Raw genomic sequence first — 12939 nt, 5'->3', positions numbered from 1 at the left:
TTGTGTAGAACTTTGAAATTTGTTGTTGTTGTTTTGGATTAGGTAGATCACACTTGTCACAGTTACATGGAGACTAGATCAGTTTCTCTAGGAAAGGTCAGGCTTAATTCTGTACCGTAGGCTAAAAACATTCCTACACCTACCCACCCACATTTTGTAAAGAGGAAGGTGAGGTTAAAAACCTTTTATTCCATTTCTCATGTAAGGAAGTAACTTGTGGGGTGACATTTACAAAAATAAGGGAGAACAGATTCTGGAGCTCATCAGAAGAAACAGTGGTGAGGGAAGTAAGTTAGCAGCACATACAGCCTGAACGTAGACCCAAGACTTTGGACTTAAGTTTTGAAAGTCGGTACAGCAACTGGAGAGAATTTAAGTATCTAAAAAGAGGATTTGAAATGGTCAGTTTTCTCTCCCTTGCAGAAAACAGAAACACTTGTTAATGGGAATTAGTGTTGAATTTGGTCCTCTTAAGAGAATTCCTCTGAGGAATTGGCTCACCCTCTTGTTAGGAGGATGTGCCCACTGTTTCTCCAGCCTGTTCTGAGGGAACGCTGTCACCACTAAGCTTTGTGGAGCCTCAAAACTTCTAAAATGCAGCCTGAAATCAACCAGAATGCAAACGTAATTCTTGATGCATTAAAGGTCCTACTCCTCCGCCATAGCCTCTTTATTTCATTTGGATCATTTTGGAGATAAAAATAAAAGAAGGGCTACATTTTAATTCGGAGTTGGGGGAAATACAGTTAGAAATCTTAGACTAGCTCTTCATTAATTTCACTGATTAAAGCGTTACTCACAGCCTCTGGGACTGGGCCTCTGAATTTGAGCTTCACTGAAGAGTTTTCTCGTAGTGCCACATTGTCTCTGGTGACTGGGGGCTCAGGAGGAATTGTTTATTCTTCTGTTTTCCTACTCAGGTATTGGTGTTTCAGGCTCTGTCTCTCTGACCTAATAAGCACTTAAGACCAAACTGCCTCTTAACCTGGGAAAAAGTGCTTTGTTGAGCTTCCAAGTTTACTGTTTTCTTTCAGTTCAAAGAAAAACTAGTGTAGGTTACTCTGGGCAAATGAATCCTAAGCTGCTGAGGGATGAGCATGACTCACATCCTCTTTGCGGATGCCCACAGGCTTTCAGGGACATGGTCCTGCAACTCAGTTTACCTCCCCTTCCAGCCTTTATGTGGACTGAGCCCCATGCCACTTTACCAGTGCAGCAAGGAGCTAAGTGTGACTCGGTGACCAAATAAAACCCTTTTTGTTAACAGCTGGAGCCCTGTTTGTGCACTGTTTGTATGGCATTGCTTGCTGAGGGCAGAGCTAAGACAATACTTCCGATTCCTGTCCAGTTGTCCTGGATACTTGCTGATGCCAGTGTTCTTTTTTCCCAGGGCCCTTTTTAGAGTCATTATGTCCTCACGCTGGTTTTACACTGTATAAAGCATTTCCCCATGACCCCGTTTGAACCTAATAGTAAAGCCGTGAAGTTGGCAGGGTGGTTTTTATCACTGTTTTATAGCTCAAGAAGCAGGTGCAGAGGCAGCATTACAGTGTAATCCTGAGACTGGTTTACTTTGCTTCCCTAAGCCTCAGTTTCCTCATATTTAAATAAGACAGGAAGACTAGATGGTCTGTAAGGATCTTTTCAGCCGAGTATAGGACTATACTTGTGATCCTGGAACAGGGTATGAAAGCCAGCAGCGGATACCCAAGACCATGGGTGTTAACTAATGAAGTGGGTCTATAGGGATAGGAAGGTGGGAAACTATGCTAGGGTGAGCCTTCAGGATAGATTTCCTCCAGGAGGCGCATGGGTGGTGGCAGGAAGTGGGAGTCACGGATGCACTGTCTAGATTCTGCAGGTGACTCCGTGACTTAATGACGGGGAGTGGCCCCACCTCATCCAACATGACAGCTCTTATCTGAAGAAACCCGGACGCCCACTTCCGGGTTCCGTACGGCTGGCCAGGCTACTTCCGGCAGCGCGATGGCTGGTTTCCCGGGACTCGAACGGAAGTTCCGGCGGGGGCGGTCGAGGGGGAAGAGTGTGTGTCTGTGCGGGAGAAAGGAGAATCGCACGAGAGGTCTCGAAACCCCCAGGGAGTGGAGGTACCCTGGTCCGGGGCCAGCAGGCCGAGGGTGGGCACTGGGGGAGGGGGCGTCGTCCCACCGCGAGGGTCCTGGCGAGTGGGGAGGGGCAACCGCAGTCTTGAGGGATGGGGGTGGGGAGTGAGGTGCGGAGAGGCGCTGGCCAGTCTTGGGGACTTTAGGGGTGGAGACGGGGAGGAAGATGGGGTCCGGGGATGATGAGAGGGACTTAGGGTCGGAAGTGGAAGATCCCATTGTGGGGCAGGGGCTCTCCGGGGTCAAAGGTAGAACGCCTCTTTGTTGGCAGGGTCCAGGGTCAGGATAGAAAATGTCACTCTGGCGAGGACGATCCTAGGTCAGAACAGAAGTTCCCACTGTGGGGAGTGGTAGACCCTGGATCAGGGTGGAAGTTTTTACTGTGAGAGGCAGGGGGAGACTCCAGGTCAGAGGCGAAGGCACCACTCTAAGAGGAGGGACCTGGAGTAAGAGGTGGAAGTCGCCCAGTGGGGAAGGAGGATAATCTCAGCTTAGGGCGAAAGATGCGCTCCTGTGTGGGAAGAGGAACCTCAGGGTCAGAGGTGAGGGATCCTACTGTGAAGGGGGGCAGTTGGGGTCTGAGAGGGAAGGTGGGAGGGGTGGGCGCTGCTAAGAGGGGTAGGCACTTAGGAGCAGGTAGCAGAAGCTTCCGGGGAGTTTGGAGGATGCTAAGAATGGGGAGGAGCCAGCCAGTTTGACATTCTTTTGTGTTGTTGGGAGTCCCAGAGCTTGGTGGAGCTGGGGGACTTATTTGGCAAGTCAGTGGGCAGCAGCAGCAGCAGCAGCAGGTAGCCCCATTCGGTGGGGCATGAGGCACCATTTAGGGGGTGAGTGGTGGACCAGTTCATGTGCCTTCTGGGGACATGTGCAGCTCCAGGAATGGCTGAGCCAGAAACTGCTGTCAAGGCTGATGGGTGCTGGATGGGAGAGAAGTTGGAGAAAATGTGTGTGGGGTAGGAGGTAGGGGCTGGAAACATATTTCCCTAGCATTTTTCTCCCCTTCCTTTCCCAGTAGGGCCCAGAGTTGGGGAGGAGGGTACCCGAGGGCCCTAGGGAAGAGGGATGATTGGAGCAGGGAGAGGATGCAATTACTGATGAGTGTTATGTGGGGAGGAGGCAGCAGGGGGTGCCCTGGCTCCCCTCCCCGATGGCCCCTAAGCGCTGCCTCTGCCCATCTCCAGGCTGGATGGTGGGCCAGAACGTGGGCCACTCGGGTGGCTGCCTTTGCTTTTCAGCCCTGGAATGGAGGCAGACTTCCTGCCTGCCTGGACCCAGGACTTCTTGCTCAGCTTTTCTTTGTGGGCAGGACAGAACCCAGGGTGCTCTTGGGGGCTGATCGCTTGGGTTTGAGGCTCGGCTCTTGTGTCAGGATTCTGTCCCCTGCCTGGTCTTGCTCTTGACCACAACCCTGAATTTGCACAGGCCCCAGCCGTGGAGCCCTGCAGTGTATGTGTGGTAACACCATGTCTCTGCCCCTGCTCACCGATGCTGCCACTGTGTCTGGAGCTGAGCGGGAAACGGCTGCGGTAAGGTTCCTCTCCTACCCACGCAGCCCCCAGGCCAGCTGGGGAACTGGCTGGAGGGGGTGTGGGGAAAAGGGAGGTGGCAGTGATGAGAGGGGATCAGCCTGAAGCTGGGAGGCAGGGGGTTAATCACCTGTTTGGCTGCTACCTCACTTCTCCCTCCAGGCCTTTGGGGGTGAGGGAGGGGTGGCCAGGGGTTGGAGGACAGAGGGAAGTGAAAGTGGCAGAAGGATGATGAGTGCCTTCTTCCCCATCTCTGATCCTTTTACAGGTTATTTTTTTACATGGACTTGGAGACACAGGGTGAGTGAGCTGGGGAGGGGGTGTTGCTGGTGGGAATGGCCCAGTGGGCAGGACTGGAGAGGCCTGTGCCCTCCCTGGCTCCCTCTCCACATCGGTGCCTTTTCTCCCTTCCCTCCTACAGACACAGCTGGGCTGACGCCCTCTCCACCATCCGGCTCCCTCACGTCAAATACATCTGTCCCCATGCGTGAGTGTCGCCCCAGCAACAGAGGGGCTAAGGAGGGGGGTGGTCTTGTAGTCCCAGGCCTGTTTTCTCCTGCCAGCTGCATCCTGGGGCCTGGGCCCAGGGCAGTCAGAAGTGCCATTTTCAGCCTTCATTCCTGTGGAGCCCCCAGGAATGGGGTCCAGCCCCCAGATCAAGGCCTCCTAGACCTGAGACTCCTAGAGCCAGCACCCTCCGTACCCCTTCCCCAAATACTCACCGAGCTGGAACCCCGTCACACCAAGTGCTGGGCTCTGCTTCTTCATAGCTGCTGCCGCTGCTGCCCCAACCACAGCCTCCAGCCCCACGTGGCAGGTTGCCTGGCAACACCTTAAACACAGGCCCTGCCTGCTGGGAGGGTTCCCCGGGGGCTGCCCTGCCCCCTCCTGGGCTCTCTGCTATGGCTTCCTTCTCCCTCCTGAGCATGATGGTCCTTCTTGCTGTCCCTCTCCAGACCTCGGATCCCTGTGACACTCAACATGAAGATGGTCATGCCCTCCTGGTGAGTTTGGGGAGGGGAATAGGAGCTGAGGGAGCTCCCCGTGGCCGGCTGGAGACTTCCAGTAGGTGCCAACGCCTCTGCTCTTCCAGGTTTGACCTGATGGGGCTGAGTCCAGATGCCCCAGAGGACGAGGCTGGCATCAAGAAGGCAGCAGAGAACAGTAAGGCCCCAGCCCCTCCTCAGCATCCTCCCTCTCCCCCTCGGTCCCCCCAGGAAAGTGCTGGGCAGTACCTCTGTCTAGTTCCCTTCCCTGGGTGCCTCTAGCAGATTTCCCTGCACCCAGTCATGCCCCCTCCCCCCAGTCAAGGCCTTGATTGAGCATGAGATGAAGAATGGGATCCCTGCCAATCGGATCGTCCTGGGAGGCTTTTCACAGGTGAGGGGAGAGAGGGGGGCGGGGGTGGGTGGTGGGAGCTGAGCTGTGCCCTCACGACTCCTCATTCTCTCCTTCCTCCAGGGTGGGGCCCTGTCCCTCTATACAGCCCTCACCTGCCCCCACCCTCTGGCTGGCATTGTGGCTTTGAGCTGTTGGTTGCCTCTGCACCGGGCCTTTCCCCAGGTGAGTGTCTCCTCAGGGCTTGGGGATTGTGCCTAAGCGCTGTCTTTGCCCTTAGTCCTGTCTGCCCCACAGGCAGCCAACGGCAGTGCCAAGGACCTGGCCATCCTTCAGTGCCATGGGGAGCTGGACCCCATGGTTCCTGTACGGTTTGGGGCCCTGACAGCTGAGAAGCTCCGGTCTGTTGTCACACCCGCCAGGGTCCAGTTCAAGACCTACCCGGGGGTCATGCACAGCTCCTGTCCTCAGGTCAGTGGTGAAGGGCTGCTTCCCACTCCCGCCCTCTCCCTCCTCTCTGCAGCCAGGAGCCTCTCACAATCCCCCTCACCCCCAGGAGATGGCAGCTGTGAAGGAGTTTCTTGAGAAGCTGCTGCCTCCTGTCTAACCAGAGTTGCTGGTCTCCAGCGCAGTTCCCGAGCTCACGGGGGACCCAGCACTCACGGCACCATCTTGGATCTGAGCCGGTCGAGCCCCTTTCTCCCCCTCCTGGACCCATCCTTTTCCCACAGGCCTCTGGGGCAGGCAAGCTAGGGCCTGGCTAGGCCTTCCTTCTTGGCTTCAGCCACCTGGCTGTCTGCAGCAGGGGGTGGGCTGCTTTCTTCTCCCATTTCCCTGGAGGTGGGGCCCCCCCGGCAGCAGTATTGGAGGGGCTGTAGGCAGCGGGAGAAAGGGGCCCAGCCGCTGACCCACTCACTCAGGACCTCACTCACTAGCCCCGCTTTGGGCCCCCTCCTGTGACCTCAGGGTTTGGCCCGTGGGGCCCTCACAGGCCCCACTTATTACCCCCTCCCCTCAATTGATTCTGCCCAGATAATCGTGTCTCTCCTGCCTCCACTCCAGCTGCTTCTCAATCATGAATGTGGCCATGGCCCGGGCCCCCCTGCTGCTGTGGGCTACCTGCCCCCCGGGCAGGAGTGCTGGTGAGCGGGCAGAGTCCTTGGAGGGGGCCTTCCCTCAGCTGTTCTGACTTGGGGGCTGGGCCCTGCCTCCCCGTTACCCTCCTCCCTGCAGGCCTGGAGCCTGCAGGGCTGGACTGAGGCTCAAGGCCTCCCCCAGCTGTCTCACCCACGTTGTCCCCACTCTAGGGCCGGGGGAATGTGGGGAGGACTTGTGTCTGGTCTTCTGTCTCCATGTAGTTTTGGGTGTTTTTCTTGTTGTGTCCTGGATTCCGATAAAATTAAAGAAATTGTGTCAACTCTCAGGCCTGAATGATTCTATCCAGTGGGTAGAGAGTGACCATGCGCAAGAACCTGCTCCAGTGTAAGGAAAGGTTTTATTTTAAATACTTAGGGAAGCTCCTTTGTAGCAGTATAAATTAGTGCCTGGGAGGAGGGTGTCATGTGTGTCTCAGCCCTGCTTCCCGCACTCACTCTTGGTGGTCTTCGTGGGTTCCTGGACCCTGTGGAATAGACTCCTGACACCTGGTAACTGGAGCCCCTGGCCTCATGCCTGGTGGGCTGAGTGTGCCCAGCTGGGGCCTGAGGTAGGGGAGGCGCTGAGGCCCCTGGGTTCCTGTCAGAGGCTGGAGAGCAGGCAGTTGTTTCTCTTTCTTCTGGTCCACGTCGGGGAGGGGTCAGGCCTGCGCGCTGAAGCCGGAAGGATTCTGCTTCTGCCAGCGCCACAGATCTTCACCTGCGACAACGCAAGGTCAGGTGTCCACGCTGGAATGCAGGGCCCGTGCCACCTCAGGCAGCCCAGGGTGGGCATTCTCAGACTCTGACAGCTCTTTCCTATCCCCTCTCTCTCTCCCAGGGGTGAGCAGCACCCAGGGTCAGGGGGTGGGGACAGCACTCACACATCCTGTCCAGCCCTAAGGCTGCTGTCCAGCCCAGCTCCTTGAGGGCCAGGCTGGGGTTGGCGTAACAGGCAGCCACGTCACCTTCCCGCCGTGCCACCACCTTGTACGGGATCTGCAGGAGAGGGAGCGGGGGTAGCTTCGCTGAGCCAGCCCTGGCCTCACCCACTGAGTTGCTAACCACGCTGTTAAGAAACAGGTATGGAGCAGGATCTCGCTCTCAGGCTTCAAGTCCTAAGGCAGCGTGAGTGGACAGGACAGTGCTGGGATGTCTGTCAGGTAGGTTAGTGGGAGGGGCCCAGGTTCGCTGTTGCTGCAAGTCAGGTGGGCTGGGCTGGGCTGGGCTGGGGTGGGGTGGACTGCCAGCCTACCTTCTTCCCTGAGGCCTTCTCCATGGCGCGGACCATCTGTAGCACCGAATAGCCCGTGCCCGTGCCCAGGTTGTAGATCTGCCCAGGAGAGAATGTGGTTGTGGAGGGGGCTGGACTTAACACCCCTCTGGCTACACTTATCCAGGGACCCATCACCCTCCCCTCCCTCGATCCTCCATTCTCTCCCTACCCGGCAGCCACACTGCTCCTTCAGCTTCCTCAAGGCCGCGATGTGGCCCTTGGCCAGGTCCACAACATGGATATAATCCCGGACGCCTGCACAAGAGGAGGTTGTTGGGTGGAGGGGCTCAATACAGTTTCTGTCTTGCCTCAGTCTCCCTCCTGGCTCCCCCTGGTCCTGGCTCACCTGTGCCATCCTCCGTGTCATAGTCATTGCCAAAGACATTCAGTGCCTCCCGTCGCCCAATCGCCACCTGGGGTGGAGGTCAGGTTAGTTGTTCCCAGGCCCTTGGCACTAGCTGTACCCCTCTGCCCTAGGGCTACCCGCTGCCTTCTCTCTTACCTGGGAGACATAGGGCATGAGGTTATTGGGGATGCCCTGGGGGTCCTCGCCAATGCAGCCCGAGGCATGGGCGCCGATGGGGTTGAAATACCGCAGCAGCACTGCGTTCCAGGCCTGTGGGACACCAGTCAGATCTGGGTAGGGGTCCCAGCTGAATCCAGAGCCCTTTTACCAGAGCTCCCCACCCTCCCATGCCTGTTCTCTAAAGGAGCAGGGGATGGACACCCCCCTGCCCACATATGCTGTAACCTTGTGCAAGTCACTGACGCTTCCTGAGCCCTCGCCTCCTCCCCGGTGGGCTTACTCAGGATCCCATCCTCAGGCTCATGGGAGTGCTGTGAGGGGCCCATGAGCTGCACGAGGGCTGAGTCAGAGGGGGTCCTCACCTTATCTGCCTGGCACAGGTCCCGGATCATTTCTTCGATGAAGAACTTGGACTTGCCATAGGGGTTGGTACAGCCACCTGTGGGGTGGGCCTCGTCCAGGGGCAGGTACTGGGGGTTCCCATACACGGTGGCTGAGCTGCTGAACACCAAATTCTTCACCCCGTGGGCCTTCATGATCTGCCCGTGGAGGGGAGGTGTCAGTGGCCTCTGCCTCACACGTTTTCCCTGCCCCCTTATGCCTTCACAGTGGGGGCTGAGGTGTGGGCACCCCCACTACAGAAGGGGGATTGAGGCTGAGAGGTAAAGACCGTCCAAGATGACCCAGCCTGGGCCCTGCCTGACGAGGGGTTGTCCAGAGTCTGTGCTCCTTCCCCACATCTCACCTCCAGAAGCTGGATGGTTCCTGTCAGGTTAACTCTGTAATAATCCAGAGGCTTCTGCACTGATTCGCCCACAGCCTTAAGCCCAGCAAAGTGGATGACCGCCATAAAGCTGTGCTGCAGGGTTGGGAAGCTAGGGTCAGAGGTTGCTCACAGGCCTGGCCCTCGACAGTGCCTTCTACCTGCCTGCCAAGCGCTTACCTTCTTAAAGAGACACTGTAGGGCTGCCTGGTCCAAGATGTCCATCTCCTCAAACTCCACAGAGCAGCCCGTCAGCTCCTGAACCCGCCGCAGGCTCTCAGGCATGGAGCCCCCTCCTGGTTGGCACATGGAGGCCATCAAATTTGGAGGAGATGGGGTCCTCAGTTCCCAGGGGATTGGCCGGACTTAACACCCCTTGGAGGTGGAGGCAGAACCTAGGATTTTCCTTCCATTCCCTAGTGGAGCCCCAGCCCCTCCAATGCTCACCACGAATGGCATTGTGGAAGTTGTCGATGACCACAGGCAAATAGCCCGCCTCCAGCAGCTCTAGCACCGTGTGGCTGCCGATGTAGCCTGCCCCGCCTGTTACGAGCACCTTCTCTGCCATCTTGCCTGGCCCAGGACAGTTTCAGAGGTGGCTGAGGCTGCCCGCCCAGGGCCTCCTTTGAATTGGAGTCTGGCCTTTGAGGGAGGCAGTGGTGTGTCCTGGTTAACAGAGTGGGTCCGGAGTCAGCCCTGGTCCACATCTGGATACCATCACTTTCTGGCCTTAGGCCTTGGAGACCACTTATCCTCTGTTGGCCTTAATTTCCATCTCTATAAGATGGAGTTTATAATCCTACGAATATGTGGTAGTGTGAAGGTTAAATGTGATTTTAAAGGACTGCCATCTGGTGCAGGTGGGGTGACTGATGCACAGGTGCCATAATTTCTAGTCCTAATTGCCTGGGGGTTGGGAAGATGGAACCTGAAGCTCCGCACTGCCTTCCCCAAGGTGCCTGGGGACTGGACAGTTCTGGACAGAAGGAAACAAGGCAGCAGCATTGGGACTCCAAGAGCGCAGGAAGAGGTTCTAACTGCTCAGACTCAGACCTTCCCAGTCTCTCTGCCATCACTAGGTATAAACTGGCTCCTTGACTTGGTGACTAATTCCTCCTGCTGCAAGCATCCTCCCGACAGCCTCTCCCATGAAGTTCAACTAAGAGAAAGCCAGAAATAAAGTAAATGTCCTCAGGGTGGGGTCCTTTGCCAGGAACGCTGAGCCCAGCTCTGAGGCGGCAGCACTGTGGTCCTGGAGTGGGCCCCAGCCCAGGTCAGCCAGGCTGGTTCAGCCTCTGCCAATGCCACTCCTGGCTTGGAGCTAAGAATCCCACCCAGCTCTAGGCGGCACTTTAGCAGGGTGGTGTAGACGTGGCCTTGGCCCCAGACTCCACTGCCAGGTGTGCACCACCGCCCTGAACAAACTTTGAGGGCAGAGAAGGTGGAGGGGGGAGGAAGCCCAGACACTGAGGCCTTTCATTCAGGGTGGCCTGGTCGGCAGCCGCCTTCCTCCAAATTGCCTCAGTCCTCTTCTGGGCATCCAGATAAGACCCATTAGACTGAACACCGCTGCTTGTCAGGCTCTGTAATGGGCACTTCTGCATTATTTTCCTGAAATCCCCCAACATTCTGATGAAGCAGGCTGTTATTACTGGCACTTTACCAAGAAGGATACTAAGGTCAAACAGGTGAAGTAATTTGCCTGAAGTCAAACAGCTGGTGATGGCCGGGCTAAAATCACAATCTCGAGGCTCAAAGCCCCGCCTCTCACCCCAAGCAGTTCGCCCCCCTGCCCCCACTGTTTCCCGCTGGACTCTGCTCCCGGCGCTGAAGCCGCCCCCGCCCCACTGAAGTCCACGCGCTGTGCCTGCCCTCGGAAAGCGGTGGTGAAGGGGCCCCCGGAGACAGGAAGGCTGGCGAGGCCGGCCTCCCTCCAACCGGCGAGATGACCTCGGTCGGCTGCCGCCTCCTCAGTTTTCCTAGTCCGTAAAATGGAGGGGAGGGGGCGCCGGGCCGTAAGCGCCAGAGTGCTCTGAGCCTTGGGCTGGGGTTTGGGCCGTGGCTTCAAGGCGACCGAACTAGGAGTGCCCCGGCCAGGAATGAATGAACCCCGGCAGCCCCAGTCAAAACAGGCAGAGCTGGGAGCAGTGGGGGCGGGCCCGCCCCGGCGGAACTCTGCCCAGAACGCGGCCCAGCCCCTTGAGAGACTCCCCCTCACTTCCCCGGGACCACCCGGCCCCTTTCGAGCCCGCCCGGCCGCCCCATTCGCCTCCCGAACCTGCTCGGAACCACGCGCCCCTCGCTGCCTCCAGCGGCTCCGCCTCCCGCGACTCGCGTCGGGGGCCCTTTAAGAGCCGATGGTCCACCCTGGTCCCGCCTCTTCCACGCCCCGAAGAAACGTGTCAGTCGGGAGATCGCAGTACGGTGCGCGCAGAGGACCAAGGGCATTGCGGCTTCAAGACGCCTGCGCGGCACCTCCCTCAGAGGGCGGTGCCGAGCCGTGCCGGGGAGGTCTCAGAGGATGGCGTAGCTGGACTGGGATTCCGGGATCCTAGCGGCAGAGGTTCGTTCCTTGTTCGGCGCCCCGGCTCCCCGCTCCAGGCGCCATTGCTCCTCCTGACCCTTGGAAGCAAGCGCTGCACCCTGTGAGATGGGGCTTGTCTGCAGATTTTCCACATTTTTTATATCAGCTAAACCCTTCCTTCAGAGTAAGCCGGCACGAAATAAACCGCTGCCTGGAACTAAGGCAAAAGGGGCGGCGCCGATGGAAGGGAACGCGTAGAGGGTAGTCCATGGGCCGCTGTTCTGGGAAGCCTAGTTTGAAAACCCATCAAAGGAGGGAGCTCTGAAACTAAAGCAGAAGTTACAGTGCCCATTGCACCCAGCCTTCAGGCACACGGTGGCCTCCAGCCTCCAGGAATGGTTTGCACCCTGCCTACCATGGTAGGTTGGAAAACAGTGTTAAGTTTTTGTTTACAATAAAGGGAAGGCCTCTTGATTAATTCCAGGTGTTTAACCATGCCTCTTAAGTCTTTTGTTGATTATAGACAGCTAACTCCACCATCTCATCTAAGTCCAGGACATAAAATAATACGGGACTTAACTATTTTATACTAATAGGCCTTTGCCCTGACACTGTTCATAACTTGCCTCTTCTATGGATCCAGATGGCTGCTTCCTTGTTAAAATTCGTCTGCTTCCAGATCTTTTAATACATCTTCAGGATATATCTAAATAATGTGGCACTCCCCAAAATGCATACCTCAAGAAAGATTCGGCCCGTATATAAATGATTATCTTTATATCGATGTGTGGCATGGAGAAGCCTGTACATTAGGACATTTGGTCTCATTTACAGTTAATAGTCATAATCCTACCCTTCCTCATTAAACTATTTTCTCTTTAACCTCTTGGTAAAGTTTGTGTCTTCCAGGTTACAACAGTCCCACATCAGATGATGGCTATGCCATCATTCCAGCCCTACCGCTCTCTGATGCAAAAACAAGGCTGTCATGCCCCTGGGGCCCCTAGGTTAGGCATTCAGAAATTTTTATTCTCTGATAGGCAGGGTCAACACCCTTACTCAGCCCAGAACTAGACTGGCACCCCCCTGTACCCTCATAAAATTATGGGAGTAAAATCTCTGAGGGGAGGATGAGATAGGAAGGAAGGGGGCAGGGTACAGCCATTCAAGAAATTAACACAGCAGTTAACACCAAGGTGGCTGAAATTTCAACTCCCAACAGACCTTGAGGCCCAAGATGGAGATATGACTTCCAGTAGACCCTAAGCTTCATTATATGCCCATTGTATTATATTAGCATGGTAAATGACAGTCCCACAGGCACCATGACAGTTCTGAGGCTAACCATAAAAGGTCAAAAAGTGGGTGGTGGCCCAATTCCTGGGAATCCCTGCCCCTTCCCCAAAGTAGTTGGAATAATCCTCCCATTTGTTAGCATAAGAAATAAACAAGCCCATAAAAACGAATCCCCACACCTCGTGGCTGCTCTCCCTCCTGAGTAAGATGGCCACACTCTATGGAGTGTGTATCTACTTTCACTAAACTAAACACCCAAGCCCCACACCCCTACACCTCATGGCCTTTCTCTTGCCTTCTGGAACAGCCTGCACGCTGTGGAGTATGTATCTAAATAAATCTACCTTTACTCAAAAAAAGAAAAAAGAAGAAAGGGCTAGGGAACGATGTGTATGAAGGCATGACATACTGAATGATGAAACCCAAGCAAAGGA

The 12939-nt window shown here is 56.0% G+C and overlaps 2 protein-coding genes across 3 annotated transcripts; one reads left to right on the top strand and one right to left on the bottom strand.

Moving 5' to 3' along the window:
* Nucleotides 1-54: 54 nt before the first annotated feature.
* Nucleotides 55-6410, top strand: LYPLA2 (lysophospholipase 2). Of its 2 annotated transcripts, none has more exons than XM_031464338.2 (10): nucleotides 55-2108; nucleotides 3546-3649; nucleotides 3918-3949; nucleotides 4071-4136; nucleotides 4606-4653; nucleotides 4743-4813; nucleotides 4956-5029; nucleotides 5111-5212; nucleotides 5285-5458; nucleotides 5544-6410. In XM_031464338.2, the coding sequence occupies exons 2-10, from the start codon at nucleotides 3572-3574 to the stop codon at nucleotides 5592-5594; spliced, it is 696 nt and encodes a 231-aa protein (XP_031320198.2). In that variant the 5' UTR covers nucleotides 55-2108; nucleotides 3546-3571; the 3' UTR covers nucleotides 5595-6410. The 2 variants fall into 2 exon arrangements, with proteins under 2 accessions (XP_031320198.2, XP_064350004.1); XM_064493934.1 differs by having other exon boundaries at nucleotides 55-2138.
* Nucleotides 6411-6463: 53 nt separating this feature from the next.
* Nucleotides 6464-11062, bottom strand: GALE (UDP-galactose-4-epimerase). Its single transcript, XM_031464334.2, has 11 exons — nucleotides 10964-11062; nucleotides 9133-9351; nucleotides 8866-8981; nucleotides 8668-8781; nucleotides 8285-8461; nucleotides 7899-8012; nucleotides 7743-7809; nucleotides 7566-7651; nucleotides 7376-7453; nucleotides 7005-7119; nucleotides 6464-6841 (listed from the first exon to the last, which is right to left on the bottom strand). The coding sequence occupies exons 2-11, from the start codon at nucleotides 9251-9253 to the stop codon at nucleotides 6783-6785; spliced, it is 1047 nt and encodes a 348-aa protein (XP_031320194.1). The 5' UTR covers nucleotides 9254-9351; nucleotides 10964-11062; the 3' UTR covers nucleotides 6464-6782.
* Nucleotides 11063-12939: the final 1877 nt, after the last annotated feature.

Source organism: Camelus dromedarius, chromosome 14 (assembly GCF_036321535.1).
Source record: "Camelus dromedarius isolate mCamDro1 chromosome 14, mCamDro1.pat, whole genome shotgun sequence".
NCBI classification, from domain to species: Eukaryota; Metazoa; Chordata; class Mammalia; order Artiodactyla; family Camelidae; genus Camelus; species Camelus dromedarius.
The sequence above is the reverse complement of the archived record's forward strand: the minus strand, read 5'-3'. Positions and strand labels throughout refer to the sequence as shown.